The 21,867-nt window shown below is 42.9% G+C and overlaps 1 protein-coding gene across 1 annotated transcript in view; it reads left to right on the top strand.

The window, feature by feature from the left end:
- Positions 1–21,867, top strand: part of MSN (moesin) — a 71,829-nt gene that overhangs the window by 19,037 nt on the left and 30,925 nt on the right. The window contains exon 2 of the mRNA XM_055338802.1: positions 20,688–20,771. Coding sequence (XP_055194777.1) covers positions 20,688–20,771 — 84 coding nt within the window. The remainder of the gene's footprint in view (positions 1–20,687; positions 20,772–21,867) is intronic.

Raw genomic sequence — 21,867 nt, 5'->3', positions numbered from 1 at the left:
CCATCAGTGGTATCCCTTGTATCCAGAAGTCCATAGTTTTTAGTAGTAGTTGATTTTTGGGGTACACATGCTTTCAAAATACATGTTTTTCTTTTCTTTTTTTCTACAGGAGAGGTAAATGTGAGGATCCAGGGCATAGAGTGGGAGGTGAGAAGGTGGGCACTCCTGAATGGTTGTTTTTCTCACCACTTCCTTATGAGACAAGTACTAACTGGACTCTGAGAATCCTAGACCTAGTCCAGAGGAGAAAGGCTTGTGTGCAGTGTTGACCACTAATGGGGATCTTTAGCCTTAGAGCTTTGTGGTTGGCATTAATTTCATTCTTAGCTCTCCTTCCCATTGAGTTTGGCATCTCTGACTTGATTTCTTTTTATTATTTAAACCTTTTCTAAGGGGATAGGAGGGAAAGCAAGCCACACATGTCCATTAATTTCTTGAGCCCTTAAAGGTCAGCTGGGAAGGTCCCTTTTGTTCTTCTTCATGCATGCATCTTATTCTTCAAGGCCTGGGGTTTGAGCCAGAGGCCTAGGGGCAAGGCACTCCATGGCTCAGCTTCTGGCCTGGGGCCTACTACTGAGGAGAATCAGTGTGACCCAGGGCCTTTCTGGTATGTAAATGAGCCTTTTGGGAAGATGGTTAGTGCTCTAAGCTTATTGCTTATTTTTTTCCCAGTTGTTTTACTTTTTTTCCCCAGTTGTTTTACTTAGGAAGGGAGTAACCTACCGTGTATGATTGTTTGGACCAGTTATCTTAGGCTAACTTTTGGATAATACCTTTGCTGCCCATCTTTTATGGAAAATATAATGTGAAGAGAGGTGTTAGTTCAGATTTGAGGCCTTACTGATAGTGAGTGGAGTTACTAGCATGACAGTATTTGGTTGAGCCTAGCAGTTGGCAAACTTGTTGGTGAGTCCTGTTTTTGTATGTATCATAAGAATAGGTTTCACAAAGTAATCATTGTTAAAAAGGGAAAAAAATCATTGTTAAAAAGAAAAAAAGAGGAATATGCTACAGAGACCATATGTGGCTCACAGAAGCAGTTTGCTCATCCCTGGGCAAAGGTGTCTTGTAAACTCATGAGGGTTTATAGTCACCTCATTCCTGAGCCATGCACATATGGTGGGCCTCTGAATCCTGATTTAAGATGGGACTATTTGTAGCCTGCCCTCTCTACATTGATTACTAATTGAACCACTCTGTCTCCTTCTTGTGTACACTTGGGGTCTTAGTCACGAGGCTTAGAATTAAGATTGTATCCTTAGGGTAAAAAGAACCTGGTAGATAATGCTTTTCTTCTAGCTCACTGTTCCTATGTAAGATTTAACTTTTCATTTCAGATGGCTCTAAATCTGATAAGTATGCAGCTGCTGTTGATATATATATATATATATATATATATATATATATATATATATATGGATTCAGATTAAGGAGATCTGAAAACGAAAACACAGAAGTCCAAAGCTATACTCAAGAGCTGGAGCTAGTTCTTCCTATTTTTCCCCCACATTTTCTTTGGCTTTGCTGAGCCTCCTAAAATCCAGCCTAGGTTTTTGAGAAGATGCCTCCTTTGTGTTCCTTTGAGATCATGCCTAAACAGAAGGAATCCTGGTACTTTTGGAGTATGACACTGAAACTGTTTGGAGTTATGGGCATGATACTACAGTATAACTCTAGTGACAGGATTACTGAGACATGGAGACATTCCCAGCTCTATATGTAGCCCTTACATTCCAGTGTTCTGAGGGCTTCCACTATGTTAGCTCTTGTGTGTTTATGTGGGGTACATGCCTATTCAGGCACCTGTGCTGATTCATGCCAAGTCTTTGGGAATCTTGAAATGGGGAGAGTATAGTGCCAAGGTTGAGTCACTCTTCTGGAAAGGTCATAATTTTAAGAGGAGTTGAACCAGATTTGCTCTGGAATGCCTTTTCTTCTCCCTTCTGCTGTGATTACCCTTCCCCAAACACACCTAGGCTTATGGATACACATCCAACTCCAGACTACTAGGGAGACTCAACCACCGGGCTTCCTGACCTGAGATGAACAGGGCACACAGGAGTAAGTAGCATTCATCAGAGATGCTCCTCTTCTCCCCTTCCCTAATGTCCTCAATAACCTACACCTCTACCAAACAACATAGAAGACTTGTGGAATATGCAAAGATGTTTCTTTTATTTTTAATATTTTATTTATTTATTCATGAGAGACAGAAAGAGAAGCAGAAACACAGGCAGAGGGAGAAGCAGGCTCCCTGCAGGGAGTCCGTTGCGGGACTCCATCCCCAGACCCAGGATCATGCCCTGAGCTGAAGGCAGACGCTCAACTACTGAGCCACCCAGGTGCCCCAAGATATTTCTACCCTTAATGATTGAAGTATATTTGTGGATAGTCAGTGAGTAAAGTTAACTTAAATAGTTTCAACATGACAATGGTGAGCATTCCAAGTAAAGTTGCCTCAGGTTTTCCTGTGACTTTTTTGGGTGGGGGTCTGGTCAGCATTGTTCAAGGTGATTCGAGAGAAAGGAAGGGTGGTAGCCACAAGGTAAATAAAGTAGGTCAATTATATAGTCATTTTCAACTACTATTTATAGGTGTATGACCTCCTTAGATAAGGCATTTAACATTTCTGAACCTAAATTTTCCATTTTAAAAATGTGGGTAATAATGATACCCACTTCCTTGGGATTTATGAGAGAGAAAATAGCTCCTAAGTGTGAAAATACATCTAGGAGGATGCCTGGCATATTGAAAGTGCTTGATAAATACCCTGCTGCTCTTAATTTCTTTCATGGTATTATGCCATCTTTAATTATTTGACATAAAAAACTTTTAGGACCCTGATTAGGTTTTGCCTCTAATTTGTAAGTGTGCTTCCCATGTGCAGTAGCACTATCTCTGTATGATTTTTTTAATTGGTGAGGAAACTGATATTTGAAGCAATAATGCCAATTACTGGCCCAGTTTGTAGTTAACCCCACTGTACCTTCCACTGCAGCCTATTGGGGAGCACTGAGAATCTATATGGACATGTCTTGTTTTGTGAAGAGGAACCTCAACTCTTGGGAGCCTTGAAAATCTCAGGAGGAGGGAGTGGGGGAAAGAAGAGCTATATTGAGACCCAGGTTAGACTGGAATGTTATGCGGTGGAAAGAAGAGAGGATGTACAGAGGAGAAAATGATTAGACACCTGCGTGGCTCAGTGGTTGAGCATCTGCCTTCAGCTCAGGTCATTGTCCTGGGATCCTGGGATTGAGTCTGCTTCTCTCTCTGCCTATGTCTCTGCCTCTTTCTGTGTCTCTCATGAGTAAATAAATAAGTAAATAAATAAACAAATAAATAAATTAAAAAAAGGAAACTTTACTCAAGACAGCAAAATTTTTTTGTGAAATCAGTGTGCCCCGCCTCTTTGCAGAAGCCAGGCAGCTGTGGCTGAGGCCCAGCCCAAGCCCTTGCTGTGCTGGTAGCTTTCACTTCCTCTTTGTGTGTGTACGTGGGGTGGGGTGTGGGTACAATGGAAATCTTCGTCTGGTTGCTTTTCCAAGCCTATCTATAGGTAGACAGGTTTTCTGTATGGACTGAATGGGTTGTATTAGGCTTCCTTGAGGTCTGGAGAGTGGTTCCTCCCAGGTTTGTGGGAGCTAGGGTAGGGAGTACTCATTACGCTAATCTGGTAGTTTGGTGGGGCTGTGCAGAACAGAGCCAGCTTCCTATCTGTATGTCGTATGTTAGGCCACCTTGTTTGGCTTTGTCTTCAGGAGTTTCTCTCTCTGCCTGTGGAACAACTTTCCCCCTAATCTGGTGATCTGGTGCCTAATATTGTGGTGTTGAAATGGTCTATAATTTACTCTCTTCCGATAAATTCTAGGGAGAGAGTGGAGGTGGGGAAAGGAGACTTGGATTCTTTGTACCTTAAGAACAGTTTTCACATGTTATATATTTACATGTAGCATTTGGAGGCATGCATTGTGTTTCTTGCCTCTGCGTCCTTGTTGTACATGCTATTTCTCTAACCGGAACACTATGCGCTTCCCTTTCCGTTTAACATCCTTTTTTCCTGTGACAGTCTTATTTATCTCAGGACATGTCAGCTCTTCCTCTAAAAACTCTCGGCCCTTCTGTTTTCTACATTATGGCCTGAGTGCCCCTTTATGTTTCCACAGTTCCCTCTGATTACCTCTATCACTGCTCTTGCTGTACAGAATGGTAATTACACATTCACTTGTCTGCATGCTTCTGCCTCCCCATCCCCCCCCAAAAAAAATCTCTCACATGCTCATTCACTCACTTTCACACACATGTGCAAGCATTAAAATAATCTCAAGACTTGATCCATATTGGTGTCTGATAAGTTGGTATATGGAGCCAGCATGTATATATATGTGACTGTATCAGAGGAATAGATCCTTTCTAAAACACCTAAAGTGGGTAAGAGTTCGCCCTATTTGCTTTTCTAAATATTACTAGAATTTTAAGTACAATTTTAGCGTTTACTTTGGATTATGGAACAATGTCTATTGCATGGGCCATTAGGGAGGCTGCTGGGTAATTACTATAGAGATTCTGGTAGGCCTCTTTCCTGCTGTTTGAAAAAATTAGACCAAAATTAGGGTTGTGGGGGAAGGGGCTTCTTAGTCTACCCAAAGAACTCATGTGTGTGTGTGTTGGAAGGTGAGTGGTTTCATGCATGTTCTCCTCAGCTTTAGGGAGTGCAAAGATTGTATGTTTGTGGTGGTAGGAGTACTAAAACCCCTGGTATTGTTGGCTGAATCGGTTAAATGGTTTTTACCAGTCTCAGTAATTTGGTAGCTGAGCTTGTAGTTTGGAGGGCAAGATGTGGTTTTACCAACTGAAAAAATACAAGGCCAGCTTTTAAAGAAGTTATATCAATCTATATAGGGACCAAAACTAATAAGCTGGTTATGTCTTAGTTCTCTTACTGGCCATCCCTGCTCTGTAACTTTTTCAAAATAATCATGATTCATAGAGCTCAAGGACATTATTTGGGGTCCCTTCACCTCTGCTTCCAGGAAGATGACCATGACAAAAATGAAGACTATAAAGCTATGGCCACAAACAGAGATACCTAGGGAAAGTATGAGAGTACTCTTCTGGCTTCAAGCACATCCAGTGGTGGCTGGTGCTGAGAAGTTAGTATTTTCTTAAGGCCTATGTAATAAATATCAGGTCCTGATTCCTGCATCCTGGGATCTAGTCCCTCATCAGGTTTCCCACAGGGAGCCTGCTTCTCCCTCTGCCTATGTCTCTGCCTCACTCTGTGGCTCTCATGAATAAATAAAATCTTTTTTTTTTAAAAAAAAAAAAAGCCTAGCCAAGGATTATGCTGCACTGAACGTATGCACTTAGTGAATGCTGTGTTGTAAAATGTCATCTGTGTCCTCACTTCACTCTGGATAAATGAGGAGATTCTCCCTAAATATTCAGATGGAATGTTCAGCCACATTCTTTGCTACTTATAGTCTAGGAAGTAAAGACAAGGAAGGGCCAGGGACTCAGCTGGTTAGACAGGAGTGAAGGGAAATTGAACAATTTGAACAGCTATAGCTGTGGTACTCTCTTGCCATCCCTTACTCTGAGTATGTTAGGGGAGCTGTTTATTATGGATCTGAAGTCATTTTCTTTTTCCTAGTGTCCAGAGCCCATTAAGACTGCCTGCAGGGATCCCTGGGTGGCGCAGCGATTTAGCGCCTGCCTTTGGCCCAGGGCGCGATCCTGGAGACCGGGGATCGAATCCCACGTCGGGCTCCCGGTGCATGGAGCCTGCTTCTCCCTCTGCCTGTGTCTCTGCCTCTCTCTCTCTCTCACTGTGTGCCTATCATAAATAAATAAAAAATTAAAAAAAAAAGACTGCCTGCAGATCATGCTACTTTAGCAGAAATGGTGATACGGGCATCTAAAACCAATATGTAATGACTTGAGTAATGTTTGAGAGACTTTTTTTATTTTTTTTATTTTTTTATTTTTTATAAATTAATTTTTATTGGTGTTCAATTTACCAACATACAGAATAACACCCAGTGCTCATCCCGTCAAGTGTCCCCCTCAGTGCCCGTGGGAGATTTTTTTAAAAAATAAGTTTACTGTATTTTTGCACCTCCTGGTTCATTAATCAAGGAAGAGCATTAACATGTTGTTTTCCAGTTTCCAAATGTAGAAGTCACCATTTTATGTTTTTCCAGGAAAATTAGTTTTTCCAGAAGTATTTTGGATCATCACCATTTGTCTCTAGACCCATATGGATCCTGTAATATGGAAAGTGCTCTCAGTGTTAACTTGTCATCCTTTCTGTCCCTGTCTGTGAAACTGGGAGATTTACTGGAGATTATTTAGCCTGATCAGGCAGAGAACTCCAGCTCCCTCCCTAGTCAACCAAAGCCTCCTCCAAGGAGGGGAAATGTGGTAATGACATTATCTTTCCCCAGCCAGCCATGTGTTCTCTGAGAACAGGATGTGGAGAGGGCTGGGCCCCAGTCACAGGGTTTGGGGAGGGCATGGGAAAGTGGGCTGTTGGTGTGGCCATGTGGGCTGGTACCTGTCTCCTTGGCTTTGAAAGGCATGAGGAGCCCCTGTATTCTTAAGGGTTCACTTATGTGTACACTTATATGTACATGTCTGTGTTCTTACCCTAAGAAGGAACTGTAAACACTTGTGCATGAAGCACACCTCTTTAGGCTGGAGAAACTCAGTAGTAAGGAGTGGATGCCCCTAGGCTTCCCACTACCAGCTCATGCCTTGTGATTCCTGAAGCCATATGCCATTTGGAAAGGTTTTGTTGGGGGACCTGGACCCCAGTAAAGAATGGGGCTGCTTTGTTGCTTCTTTCCCAGGGCCTTAGTCATTCCCCTCCCCCCAGGTGGCTCCCTACCATACTGTGGTGATTTGCATGTTCAGTTTTTTTTTCAGGCCTCATCATCTTCTTCTCCCTGCCCCCACTACTTCTGTTGGGGATCTTTGGAGATGTGCTGCCTGGGGTGGGGAAAAGAGGATGTGGCTAGCTTCCTGTGCAAGGGAGGGTGGGGTGCCTGCTTTCCTGCCTGTCTGCCCACCCGCCCAGTTGCCATTTACCCAGTGCTTGAGGACCTGACTGAAGAGTTCAGAGTCACCAGAGGCTGAGGCAAAAGGATGGGGATTTGCTTTTAATTGTCTCTCTTCACAGTTCTTTACTATGGGGATTGCTGGGCTTCCTTTTCCTCAAATCCCAATGCTGGAAGGGCCTTTAGAGGCCAATTGGTCCAACTACCTTAGATGGGGAAACTGAGGCCAAGAGAGTCCTTTAAGTTCTGTAAAGAATCAGTGGCAGGGTTAAGATGAGTAAAATTCTAGAAAGTTATACCTGGAGCCCTCTCCATTTCCCTAAACTGGTAGTCCAGTGGTTTGTAAACTAGATTTGGCTGAGCTGCCTAGGCAGCTGCAGTCCCCCTTTAACTAGAACAGCTCTGCTTTTATGTACTTCATACTTTGAAGGTGCATGTGGTTTTTTATTTGGAAGAGTGAAGAGGCAAGAAGCTGCTAAGAATATAATAAAATTGAAAACCACTGACTAAGACTTTAAGACTTACCCAGTACATTTGGGGACACTCTACCTAGAAGGGGAGGAGATTATCCCATGGTTATTGGGACCAGACCCAGGACCAATTTCTGGCCCATTGTACCTGGTTGGTTGCTCCTAGATAATGATGTAACTCCCTCTACCACAAGAAGACTGTTCCTACTCCATTGCTGTATTGATCTTCTCCCATCCCAAGAACGGTTCCTCTTGTAGCACCTGAGATGGAGCTAGAGGCCAGAGGCCACTAGATTTCTTGGATAAAATAAATGACAATAAGTAAACCATCGGACTTTCTTTTAGCCTTTGTTTTTCCTTTTTTTTTAAAGAGAAATTTGGAAGGGTAAAGAACAGTATACTAGTAGTTGGGAAGCCCTGGGTTCTAGTCCTGTCTCCTTCACACTTGAGCAAATTGCTGTTTACCTGACTGAGGCTCCATTTCTCCCTTCTGTAAAATTGGGCTTGTCTATGCCCTGCCTTTCATACAGAATTGAATTTGATGAAAGAATACGTATAAACAACTGTCTTTTAACCTGTAAAGTACTGTGTACATAAGGCTATGGTTATTATTGTATAAGGGTGAACCTTGGAAGAATCTAGATTGGATAATAAGGTTGCAGGAGAAAAAGAACTAAAATTTATCAAGCATCTAATACATGCTTAGTGCCAAGCCAGGTCTGTTTGTTTGTTCTTTCTTTCTTTTTAAGATTTACTTTTTTAGGGATCCCTGGGTGGCGCAGCGGTTTGGCGCCTGCCTTTGGCCCAGGGCGCGATCCTGGAGACCCGGGATCGAATCCCACGTCCGGCTCCTGGTGCATGGAGCCTGCTTCTCCCTCTGCCTGTGTCTCTGCCTCTCTCTCTCTCTCTCTATCATAGATAAATAAAAAAAAATAAAATAAAGATTTACTTTTTTATTTGAGAGCAAGAGAAAGAGAATGAGAGAGAGAGAGAGAGAGAGAGCACAAGAAGGGGGAGAGGCAGAGGGAGAGGGAGAAGCAGACTCCCACTGAATGGGGAGCCAGATGCAGGGCTTTATCCCAGGACCCTGAGATCATGACCTGAGCTGAAGTCAGACGTTTAACCAACTCAGCCTCCCAGCTGCCCCATTACTTTCTTATAAGTAAAGGAGATGATGGTTTTCCTCACAATAATCCTGTGACATAGACATTATTACTCTCATTTTACTTGTAGGGAAATTGAGGCTTCAAGAGGTCAATGGACTTGCAGTGTACGGGGGCCTCCCTCAAGAGCCCACACTGTCAGATATTTATGAAGAGACCCTAAGAATGTGCTATGGTTTCCACTGGAGCTTTCTAACCCATTCCCTGCCTCACTCCAGCCTTTCTCCTGTGGTAGTGATGGAACTGTTTCTTGTTGCTTTCATGTCTTACCCCTAGCTTTCCTTGGCACCAGGCAATTTTAAGTGCCCTTGTTTGGCCTTTAGCTGATGGATGAGCCTTTTGGGTCAGCCACCTTTTTAACAAGAGGGGCTGCCTACTCTCTTGGGGTGTTGTTAGGGAGAGTCAGGAATTTGTTGCTAGTCAAACAGACCTGGCTTTTGGCCAAGGTCAGGCAGCTAGAAGATGGCAGTTGTTTCCCTTCATTGAGACTCAGTTTCCTCATTTGTAAAATGGGGCTAAAGATGCTTACTTCACATGTGTATCATGTGCTAGTAAATAATTTAAAAACAAACTTTCTGGTGAAGTCAAGATTTGTAAGGTGTATTGATCCCCGTGGTATAAATACTCTCACCGTAGCCAATTCCAAGATACCAATGTGAGGTCCTTGAGGGAGGAATTGTAAAGAGATGCACATGATTCAGGGCTCGTGTAAGCTGAGTATAGCGCACCGTTATTAATCATACCTATCTCAGACCTCCTTCACCCCTCCAACCTGCTCACATCTCTATGCAAATATAGAACCCCCTTCCCACGTCTCTTCTTTACTCCCAAGTTCCCAGAGCATCTAGGAAATGGGAAAGTATCATTTAAGGTCTGCTTCTTGCCTGAAAGCTCTCTCAGGAAAGAGTGAATATAGAGTGTTTAAAGGACAGAGAACTCAAGAAGGCTTTGATTGGGACCCTAATTAGAGCATTTTGATCAATGTGTTTTGTCTGGTGAGGTATCTGCATCAGCTGTTTTCTCCCATTGTCTGATTCTTAACTAGATGTGAGGATGGTGGAAGGCTCTGGACAATGACCTGAGCATTTGGTCATTTCAGAAAGCACTTAGCTTTCTGTTTTGGAATTCCAAAGTCTCCTCCCTCTTCTGCCTGCAGAGCCTGCTCTACTGAGCCCTAACTTAAAGGTTCTTGTCATGAGGATATCTGGACCAGACAGCATTTTAGAAGACCAGAACTCTGATCCAACCCCTCATCTCCTCTCAACAGTATCTGTGCCAGGTGATGTTTCTTTAAATTTCCTAAGGGATAAGAATCACCTGGGGCAAAATCACTAATTCCCAAGATCCTCTTCTAGAGTGTTTCAGTCAGTTGGAATGGGATCCAGGAATTTGAGTTTTTAAATTAGTGCCCCAAATGATTCTTATGATCACTTAAGTTTGGGAAACACCACATTAGTACTGTACAACACTGCCAGATTGGCATCATTATACCCACTTTATAGGTGGGAAGATGGAGAGCTCATGGCTTATTCTGGCACATAGGTTTTCAGAATATAAAGCTATGTTCTTCCTACAACAGAGACACTGCTTTAGTGCACAATAGTCTCTGTAGTGGTGGGGAGTGATGATACTAGGTAGCAAGGGGCAAGGATAATCCTTGCCCAATTTTACAAATAGGGAGACCAAGTTGCAGAGGGGTTTGGAGGCAGTAACAGGACTGATTGCATTGCTGATCTTTTGTGGAGGTGGACTGTATTCGACCCTGAAAAGCTGTTCAATAGGCCCAGCAGCTTAAATGCCTCTATAGTTGTTCTCTAATTGTGTTTTCCTTCCTTCAAGAATCCCTCTGACCATAATAATTCCAGCCGATGAGAAGCTATTTTGTTCTGTGTCAGATATTCCCAAATCTGACTGGCCCTTAGAATAATCTGAAGTTCTTAACTTCTGATATCCAGGCCCTCCTTCTTTGATAATAAAGGAATATTTCTGTGGGTGAGCTCAGGGAATCTATTTTAAAAATTTCCTTAGGTGATCTGATAAGCTAGTTTGCAGACTCAGCTTGTGATTTTTCTGGATACCAGCTGAAAAAAGTTTGGAGGTCCTGGTGGGTTGTATTGAAGGGGTGGGGATTTGTGTATTTTGGTGAAAATTGGAGAAAATGACAAAGCAGAGCCCAGATTAAGGAAGATCAGGCAGCCTCTGAAAACGACAGGGTAGCATAGGTGCTCTGTTGTGTTCTACCTCTCCTTGGGGCTCTGCTTCTTGGGGAAAATCCCCATTCATCATAATAGGGAAGGCATTTAAAATAATGCATGCAAGGATATGTGTATGTGTACCTGATGTGCAGAACTTCACATGGCTAACCGACTAGAAATCTAATCACATTTTAGAGTTTTCCCCCAAAGTGAAAGAATCCTTTATGCTGAAAGGGCTCTCTGGAGATCTTCTTTGGTAGGCCCTAGACCTCTGAAGTTTAACACATTTTCATTTTAAATCATTTCTGAGAGGTTGGATATTTGTAATAATATAGCTAAAAAAGTGAGGCACCTGAGTGGCTCAGTTGGTTAAGTGACGTTGGCTCAGGTCATGATCCCGGGGCCCTGGGACCGGGCCCTGGTCAGGCTCCCTGCTCAGCAGGCAGTCTGCTTGTCCCTCTCCCTCTGGCCTTCCTATGTGCGCACTTTCTCTCTCTCAATCTTGCATGCTTGCTCACTCTCTTTTAAATCAATCAATCAATCTTTTAAAAATATGTCTTAAAAGGAGGGGTTAGTAGTCATCCTATTCTACTTATGATGTGCTATGTAGTTTCATGTCTATTATTTTAACTGAAATCTCCCAATAACCCTGTTGTGAAGTTGATATTATTAGAATTGTTTTATAGATTAGGAAAATGAGTTTCAAAAAAAGGGAGGTCAAAGAAGCTCCAAAACTTTTTTCTATCATATCATGCTTTACTCCTCAAAATGCTGAGACAATTATTTCTGGGACAAGAATTCCAATTTTGTGGGTTTCCCACATGCTGGGTTTAGCTGTCAGCTTACCAGTAAGGTTCATTGGCAGAAAGCTGGCCTTACTCTACCACTAGAGTTAAAAAGAGCTTTTTGATGGCCTAGGTCTCCTCCTGCGCCTGCAGAGTTAATTGATCCTGGCTTCAGCAATTTTGAACAACCAGAAGCACAATACAGGGCAGAAATCCCATGAGTATTAGTTCGAACTCAAGCTGAGGCTTGGATTAGCTCCAGTGTGCTTCAGAGCTATGATGCCGGAGGTTGCTAGGGTGTGTTCCTGAGCAGAGAAAATAGAGCCCTCTTCTGGTGCTCTGGGCAGACCTGGCATCTCCATGCAGTTGCAAATGGTCTGTGTTCCCAGCCTGAAAATATTTTTTATGAAACTTTCAGGTAGGAAGCTGGGTCAAGCAGGAAACTGATGTGAGAGACTAAAATCCACCTGGGTGTAGTCCCAGAGAGGGGCTTTGCTCATTTGGGAGACTTACTTTATTAATGACAGGCCCTGTCCCCTTTTATTTCAGCAGTTTCAGAGTTTTACAGGAATTGAAGAATCTGTTGTTCTTAGCTACCAAGGTATAAATCTGTTCCTCAAACTCCCTGTCTCTTTCTCTTTTGCATCCCACCCTCTCCTCACCAACCTCCAGCTCAGATCTTGGCTGTGTCTGCTATCAGGGAACCTCCCAATCAGTTGCTATCCAAGTTTTTGCAAAAGAAGCTGTCCTAGAAACAAGGGATCTTTGAGTTTTCTTCTATAGTGTTATGAAAGGTTTAGTCTCCCTAAAATGAGTGTTAGTGAATGTCTCAGAGCCTGAAAGTTATGCCTGCCCTCTGTTGAAAGCTAGACTTCCAAGCCATGTGAGCTTGGAGATTTTCATGGAAGCAGGATGGGCCAGCCTCCTCTACATAGTCTTCATAGTCTTCAGGAGTGGTGCACCTGAGGTGTCTACTGTTTCTAAGTGCCAGGGTGATTCTATAGCTGATTAAATGGCTAGTGGATCAAGAACCAGTTTTTTAACCCTTGATCTCATGCTGCCTAGCAGCCGTGTGACTCGAGAATAGTGCCTCTCCTTTCCTGGACCTCAGTTTCTCCAGCTGTTATGTTGCATGTTTGAACCAAATGATCTCTAAGGTTCCTTTCTGATCTGACAGTTTGGGATTCTGGACTGTTTATTCTCTTGGTGAACAGTAATGAGAAGTTCAAAAGGGTGCTATTCTGGAGGAGCCAGATGATATTCTAGGATGAGTGGACTGAAATCTTGAGGAATTATAAAGAGGAGAAATAGCTATGCTAAGGATCTGGTGGGATAGCCCCTGTAGTTAAGGAGATGAGCTGGGGTGGGGATAGAGGAGTAGGTGTTATTTGATCCTAGAGTATTGTTTGGCTGAGCTGATTTTATAAAAAAAAATTTTGCTTATTTATTTGGGAGAGAGAGAGGGTGAGAGAGAGAGTGAGAGAGAGCATGAGCAGGAGGGAGAGAGAAGCAGGCTCCCTGTTGAGCAGGGAGCCCAACAGGGAGCTCAGTCCCAGGACCCTGGGACCATGACTTGAGCTGAAGGCAGATGCTTAAATCAACTGAGCCACCCAGGCACTTCTGGCTGAGCTGATTTTGAGAGTAAGTCCTGGAGTTAGGTGCAAATTGTTGAGCTCTAGTTTCCTTCCTGACCTTCATGTGTCGAGAGAGGGACTCAACCTCAGTCTGAGCTTGATCAGAAGGTAATGCAATTAAGGCTGGATTAATGGGGAAGCTGCAGCTTGCTAAGGTAGCCTTATTGTCACTGACCTTTTCAGCTTTAGCCTCCGCTCTGAACTGCCATTCCCATAGTGACTAGTTATGTTCTCATTGCTAAGAGAGATTAGTTACATGTGAGGGTTACTCCACCAAATATATGGTGAATGGTGGAGCAACACTCCATTTCCAATATGCCCTTGTCTCCCAATGCTTTTTGGGGAGCTTTTGGAGGGAAGGACTGGGCCAAAGAAAGTAAAAGGGGAACCCTTGTCTCCCATGGCCTTTGCAGTAATTGAAGTGGTTGAAGAACTACTGCTGATCCACTAAGATATGGGTGTGCGTGGTGGAGTTGGATGTGGCTCTCCTTTTGAGAAACTACTGGGAAAAGGCACAGGCATAGGAAGGGTTAACCCCAGGAAGGTCTTGACGGCAGTGTTAAGGGTCTAGAGATAGGTAGGAAGAGGTAAGAACACATAACTGTTTCAGGTACCATTTCCAAGTCAACAGTGGCTAAGTTGCTGGGAAGTGAGTGAGTCAGCGGAGGAGGAGGGGGTGGTGGAGAGGAAGAATGCCTCCTAGGCTGGAGATTCAAAGCAACCCTTGTTTTCCCCCTTATGGAAAACAGCTGCTTGAGGCAGTGCTGTCATCCCAAGAGGCAAGACAGACCAGGCCTTGCCCGGCCCTGCCCTGCCCTCGCCTCAGTTCTGGCAGCAGGAAATGGTGGGTGCTGGAGCCTAAATATTGTAGATTAGGTAGTTTGAGTAACACTGTGGTGACTGTTCTCTGTCCAGTGGAGAGACTGAAGTTCTGAAGTTGCCCTAGTTAAGGCTTTTTCTGCCTTTGTCCCCCTCCCCCATTTGCCTTTGTCTTCTTCATACCAGTAGCTCCACTGAAATGTTAGAGCCAGTGGACCCTTGAGAAGAATGGGGAGATGGCAGGTGCAGGTGAGGTCATTGAGCTTGGACCCAACTGGGTTGACTCACAAGCTCTGCCCCTGAGAGGGGGCCTTCCCAAGGAGTGCTTCCCAGATGTGCTCAGGCTTTCAATGCCAGAGTGTTTGGACCTTGGCCAAAGTAGTTGCCAAGGCAGTGTCTGAAGACAGCAGTGAAATCAGCATGACCAGAGAGTGGGGTGGAGTCATGGAAGGAGCTGCGGGAATGTCTAGAAGACCAGTCTTCCCCACTTGCTGACTGATTAAATTTGGTTTCAGTGATGTTAAGTGAAACTGTGGGTGATGGGGCTTAGCACATAGTTGATATTCAGTAAATGTTCATTTCCATCCTGTCACCTGCCTCTGTGTACTTCATACTCCTTTTTTAAAAAAATTATTTATTTGAGAGAGAGCAAGAGAGAGCACAAGCAGAGGGAGAGGCAAAAGGAGAGAGAGAGAAGCAAACTCCCCACTGAGCAGGGAGCCCAACACTGGGCTTGATTCCAGGACCTGGGGATCATGACATGAGCTGAAGGCAGATACTTAACTGACTCACCCACGCAGGTGTCTCTGCCTCTGTGTACTTCAGTTTCATCATCCATGAAGTGGGGCTGGTAATTTTTTTTATAAATTTATTTTTTATTGGTGTTCGGGGCTGGTAATTTTAATTCTTTGTGGCTTACATGTCCATGTTCAGGCAATTTACTCGTGGTTATTCGACTCTCTCTACTTTCTCTCTGCCTCCCCCAAACTCCTCTCCAGGAAGAGCCATCTATCTTGTAGTTCAGTGATATGGGATAAGTGAGGGGAAGCATTGCCCTGTTTTCACTGTGGTCTGGTGACTGCTTACCTGGATGTTCCTGGCTAAAGAAGAAAGAGAGAGTTGGTCCCTTCTTTGATGCTGCCCAGGCCCAGAGTCCAAAGTACCCCAGCTGCTGCAGCATCTGATCTGGTTATTTTTGTTTCCAAGGCCAGTCAAGTGGGGACATAGGAGAGATCCCAGTTTGTTGAGAGCTTTGGATGACAGGCCACTGAGATGGGTTTGTTAGTGTCCAGTGAAGGGCATTAGTGTGGGAACTGTGTTTAACTGTTCAATAAATAACAGTGTATGTATTGTTTTTGGGCTAGAGGTGGGAGGGCTAGTTATATGAGAGGGTGACACTGTCCCTTCCACACCCAAACGTTTTTTTTTGTTCCCTAAACCCTTAAGTGTTCTCCAGAGACACAGTCTTTAACCTCAGGCTATGCCTAGGTCCTCAGGGACAGGCTTTGGAAGGGATTAAATTCTCTACATATTGAAATAATAACCCACCCAGGCCAGTTCCAACACTCCTGCCAAGCTGAGGGGCTGCCTGGGAACTTTCTGCTGACTTTGGTGGTTTTATTTTCAGGCTCTTGCCTCCCAAACTAGGCCACCCTCTTCTGATTGAAATTGCAGAAACCAGGCCTCAAAGGAAGTCAATGGGTACCTCCTAGGGTGAGCAGTGGGTGGACCCTGTGTGGCAGTGGGTCTGGGCATGCAGCTTATGTTACATACTTGGGTTCCAGATTAGTCTAAAGGAGAACAAGGGATCTTCTTTGATCAAGACTCCTGCTTTACCTGTCACCTTTAGGCCCCAGCTATGTTTTTACCCTTATTGCCTCCCCCTACCTCTGACACACAGAAAACAGGAGAGTACAGACCTATGACCCTGTCCTCATGATTCACATTTACTTCCGCGTTAAGTGGTGGCAAGAATATAAGTCCCTTTGTGTTTGCTTTTCTTTCTAATTTTTTAAAGCTAAGATTATTTGTCCTTTCAGTGAAATTCAGGAGATCTTAGGCTCTTCTTCCTGGAGTAACAGCCACTGTGGAAATGGCAGAAACCTTGAGCAGGGATTCTGGAGAAGTAGGTTCCATTTTGGTTTCAGCTGAATGTATTTAGATTTTTAGGAGGGTCCTTGTTCTGGGATCATGCTCTATTTAGGGGAAAGGAAGCATAGACAGCACTACCCTGGATGACATACTTATTCCTAACCCAGACTGGGTCCTTTTCTACTAACTGATTTATTCAGGAAACATTTCTTTAAAAAACATTTAACTTAAATATTTGGGCTTCTGAAATAGGCCCTAAAGATGGGACATTGATATGACCTGTGATTGACATGATCTGTGGTTGACAATGGCTTATTTACTTTGAAAATTTTTACCAGTAGTGTGAATTAAAGGGAATTCCTAGGCTGTGGAATGTTTCCCTGGAGTCCCACCTCTTTTGTCAGTTTCCTTCCTGGGCACTTTCTTCCAAAAAATCCTGTTCTGATTTTTGCCCCACTCTATTCGGAACCTCCAGGCTGGCTGGCCACTGGCAACAGAATTAAGGCCCAGCTTTCTAGAGTAGCCTTCACAGCTCTCCACTTACCTCCCCAGCCTCTCTGCCTACTCTTTACTGGATAGGCCTCATTCACCCTGGAGTAGACCTGCTTCTAAATGGGCCATCTCCATTCCTATCTCAATCCAGGCTATTTCATATAATGATTTCTCTATCTGGGACATTTGGGTATTCCTCTTTTGCAAGATGCCATCCTGCAATCTCTCTTTTTAAAAAAATGCAGCTTATCCTTATGGACCAATACAAATATCACTTTGAACTGTTATTTTTTTATCTCTACAAGAGGTTTCTTCTGTTATGGCATTTCTTAGGGTCTTCCTTGTATATTAATAGTTTTCCTATTATTCAATAAGTGCCTTGGGATCAGGGACTGGTCCTACAGCTCTACTTTGACCATAGTTCCTTAAACGTAGTGTTCCATTAATATTGGGTGAATTGAAATAAATTTATAGGAAGCTCCTTTTTTATTTTTTTACTTTTATTTATTTTTTAATAATAAATTTATTTTTTATTGGTGTTCAATTTGCCAACATACAGAATAACACCCAGTGCTCATCCCGTCAAGTGCCCCCCTCAGTGCCCGTCACACATTCACCCCCACACCCCGCCCTCCTCCCCTTCCACCACCACTAGTTCGTTTCCCAGAGTTAGGAGTCTTTATGTTCTGTCTCCCTTTCTGATATTTCCTACCCATGTCTTCTCCCTTCCCTTCTATTCCCTCTCACTATTATTTGTATTCCCCAAATGAATGAGAACATATAATGTTTTTCCTTCTCCGATTGACTTATTTCACTCAGCATAATACCCTCCAGTTCCATCCACGTTGAAGCAAATGGTGGGTATTTGTCATTTCTAATGGCTGAGTAATAGGAAGCTCCTTAACCTGGAATCCTTAGACCTTCACGGGGTCCCATGGATATAATCTGAAGTGGGAAACATCTATGAACTTGGATTGAGAAAAATTACATATTTGTTTTTATTAACCTCTTACTGAGACTTAGACCTCCTTCAATTATGAATACAGGCAAAAAAAAGTGATAAAAATGGCAGTACCTGTGACTTTGTCATTAATGGAAATCTAAGACTTTCATATCACATTTTTTTGGTGAAATGTAATTTTTATTTTGATTTAAAAAATTATTATTGGGACACCTGGGTGGCTTAGTGGTTGAGTGTCTGCCTTTGGCTCAGGGCATGATCCTGGACTCCCAGGATCGAGCCCCACATCTGGTTTCCTGCATGGAGACTGCTTCTCCCTCTGCCTATGTCTCTGCCTCTCTCTCTGTGTCTCTCATGAATAAATGAATACAATCTTTTAAAAAAATTACTATTAAGGTATAGTTGATATACAATGTTATGTTAGTTTTAAGTGCACAACAGTGATTTGGCAATTCAGTGCATTACTCAATTCTCTAGTTATATATTTCTCAAAATATCACTATGCTCAACACAATGCTGAAATTACACTAGTAATAACTAATAAGGTGCAGTGCTAGACAATTAATATAATAAAAAGCACATATTTTTATGCGTATTTCAATATAATTGGTTTCTTTGTATCACTTAATTTCATGCATTTACAAATATTCTGGAAGGGGATCCATAGACTTTACCAGACTGCCCAGAAGGGTCCATGGCACGGTAAAAAGGTCAAGATATAAAATCTTCTCACCTCTGAATCTGTAGACTATGCTATATCTCTGTATTTCTTATACTCTCATACTTAGAATTGCTCATTTAACTAACATCTTCTGAGTCTTGGGTACTGGAGATGTAACTCTAAGTAACACAAAAATCTTGAGGTGATGATGAAGTTCAGTGTACTAAAAGTCCTACTGTCTCTTTTCCACTCTTTCCTATCTCCTCAGTCATTGGCATTTTGAGGTTTCTCTTGACTCAGCTCAAGGGGGGTTTGAAGCTAGATGTTGAGGCCAAATTCCAGCCCATTGGGCCTCATTCTTCCTACCTTATGAAGGCCCATTCTACAGAGGTCACTGGATTGGCAGGAAGCCTAGGATAACACCGAGTCAAGGTGGCTAATCTTGCCGTTGTCTCCCACTGGGATAACTTGCCTGTCTTGTTCCTGCCTTCAGGGCCTTTCCTGTCCCATTGTCAATCTGGAAATAGATTTCCTCCCTGGCTCCCTAGTGATATTTATTTACAAAGTTGTTCCCCAGGTCTGGTCCTCATTGGAATTGTTCTTCTGGCAAAATAGCTGTTTGGCCCCCTCTTCCCTGCTAACTGACCCCTATGCTCAGGAAAGACCCAGAGGTGTCAAAGACTGATAAGGCTTAATGTCTTACCCACTCCATGGGGATTTGCATATTTGATAATTCTATTTTTAGTCTCGAACCAATAGTATAAGTACTATATAAGTATCTTAGAAAATGTAGATCAGTTTCTTTTTTTGATTTAAAGAAGGGAGAACACACTCACCACCACCCTAAAACCAAGCCTGACTAACACTTGGGCAGGATTCCAATGATTATCTCTCTGTGCATACTTTTGTAGAATTGAACTCATACAATCTTGTTGCTTACCCTTCCTCGCTTAATATTACTGAGTTATTTTCCCTGACCATGAAATAGTCTTCAAAATATCTTATATGACCTTATATAACAAGCCAGTTTGTGGTTGTACTGTGTAGAGTACTTACGCAAAATGTCCCACAACTTAAAGAATTAATATTTGATTTCTTTTCATATTTTGCTCTTTGATATACAAAGGGTCTAGTGTATTAGTTTAAATTATGAGGTTTATACTTAATCTGAACTCACACCCCATCTTCCCAACTTACTAGTGATATGACTTTAGACAAATATTTATTTATTCATCTCCAATGTGGAGATAACATTATTTACTTCACAAGGTGATTGTTGATATTAAATGGGATAGTACACATGAGTCTTCTAGTGAGTAGCAAGTCTGCATACATGAAAGCTACTGCATATTGCTATTACTATTACCACTACTACTAAGTTTTCAACCAAGGAAACAAATCTACTTATGAAATTTCAGCTATCATTGACCTGAGCTAGGGGATCTCTTTGGAAAAGTGGAGGGTATTTTTTCCAGTGCCTATAAAATTGTGTGCATAGCTAACTGTTATTTTCATTGGTGCCTGTCCCTTTCCCATTTCCCCTCTGCTGACTTGACTTTGGTAGCACCTTTTTTCCACCCACATGTACCTTTGCTAAGGCCCCTTTCCTTTTTTTGTGCTTAAGGAGACCAATGAGACATAAATACAGGAAGTATTAACACAAGTCCATATATAGAACCATAGACACCAGCACTGAAATGGTCATCACCTAGTGTAATTGACCCTTCCTCCAGCATTACTACTATTGTACAGATGAGGTGAACTAGGGGCCAGGAAGGAGATAAGACTTTTATCCAAGGTTTTAGACTGAGACAGTTACAGTGCTAAGCTTGGAACCCAGTGTTATCTTGCTCTTAACTTGTGTTTGCAAAGATAATCCAGGCTGTGGATCAGAGGTGGGAAGAGAATGCTGTGGGCCCAGAGCTGTCTGGTGTAGGTGGGGAAGGCTTCCTGGAAGAAATATAGTCAGCACTTGCTTCCTCTTGATAGTAGGCTGATTTGCATTTTTGTGTAGCTCCTTGGTAAGTATTGCTCTGTGACACTGGGTGTATGGTATATGTTGGCAAATTGAACTCCAATAAAAAGAAATTAAAAAAATAAAGGGACATGGAGAAAACAAGGTAAAAAAAAAGTATTGCTCTGTGGCTATGTTTTTTTGTCTTCTGTAAGCTGATTTTGGGAGCCAGGGCCAGGATATTGTTTGTTTGGTTCAATATTCTCCTTTCCTTCCCAACAATATCTAAGTTTCTCAGATTCTTAGCATTCTAGTTTCCTCTTCTGTGACTGAACAGATACACTTGTCCCAGGTTCTGCTAAGCACAGAGCTAGACAACTAACTTGCCTCTTTTGATCTCATCCTAGATCAATGTGCGTGTAACCACCATGGACGCAGAGCTGGAGTTTGCCATCCAGCCCAACACCACTGGCAAACAGCTGTTTGACCAGGTAAGGGAGGAACTATTTGTTTCTTAGCCTCTTCCAATTGTCCCAATAGTTTCTACCACAAGACCCACTTCTTGGGAATCTCTTCTACATGCTCCTCCAAGATAGGTCAAAACAAAGGTTGACTCCTGCCATAATAACAAAGGAGGCAAACTTTGATTTTGGCAGCCTGCACTTTGGATGGCTCCAATTAATCCTATCCTTGGTCCTGAACATGGGAGAAAAGAGAGGTAAGCAGGGTATGACTCTGTGCTAGATGCTCTAAAAATGTTAGCACATGGAATATTCCTCTCAACTCTGAAAGATGTGAGTGATCTCTTCCCTATTTTAATGATGAGAGTCAGAAATTAAATAACTTATTCTGTCTAGCCAGTATTTGGCTGGGATTTCAATGCTGCATTCTAGTCACTGTATTCTTATGGTTTCTGTCATTTTTTTTTTGCTTCCTAGTAGAAGGAAATCAACTTATTCTCCCTGAGGTAGTGTGCTCTATGTACATTTCCCTCAAAATAATAGTAGGACTTAGGACATAACACCACTTCATATCCTGCAGTCATACCTGCAGATAATGCTGACATGTCATTCCCATGTCCAACACAAGGGGTGTCCCTTTATGGGGAGTTACTATTATTAGAAAGGATGTTCTATATATAATGTAATAGCCAGATGGGGGCCACAGAATCTTTCAGCATTCAAAGACTCTCCAGGGGCCAAGGGAATATGCCATTTGTGACCAGACTTCCAAGGGGTAAAAATGGCGCTCCCATTTCCAGAGGCTGGGATCCCTTTAGATGGTTATTATCCCATTTTCCTACCAGTTTCTGGTGAGGTGGGGGTCTGATATTGTCCAGGATGTTGAGACCACATGTTACCTTGATGGATTTTCCAGGCTTTCTTGATTCTTTTTCTCCTTTGCCCTCTGAGTCCCTCTGTTGTCTAAGAACTTACCCAGAGCTGGGGAGGGAAAGAAAGAAAGGCTCCTTTGACCTCTTCTCAGACTTCTTCCCAGACCCCTGGTTCTATACATTACCCTTCTCAAGCTAAATGATGCCATCCCCTGCCTTCAACATTGGGAGCTTTGTTCAGTTGCATTGGAGAG

The sequence above is a fragment of the Nyctereutes procyonoides genome, unplaced genomic scaffold, assembly GCF_905146905.1.
Source record: "Nyctereutes procyonoides isolate TBG_1078 unplaced genomic scaffold, NYPRO_anot_genome, whole genome shotgun sequence".
In the NCBI taxonomy this organism is placed as follows: domain Eukaryota; kingdom Metazoa; phylum Chordata; class Mammalia; order Carnivora; family Canidae; genus Nyctereutes; species Nyctereutes procyonoides.
This window is presented reverse-complemented; position numbering and strand designations above follow the sequence as displayed.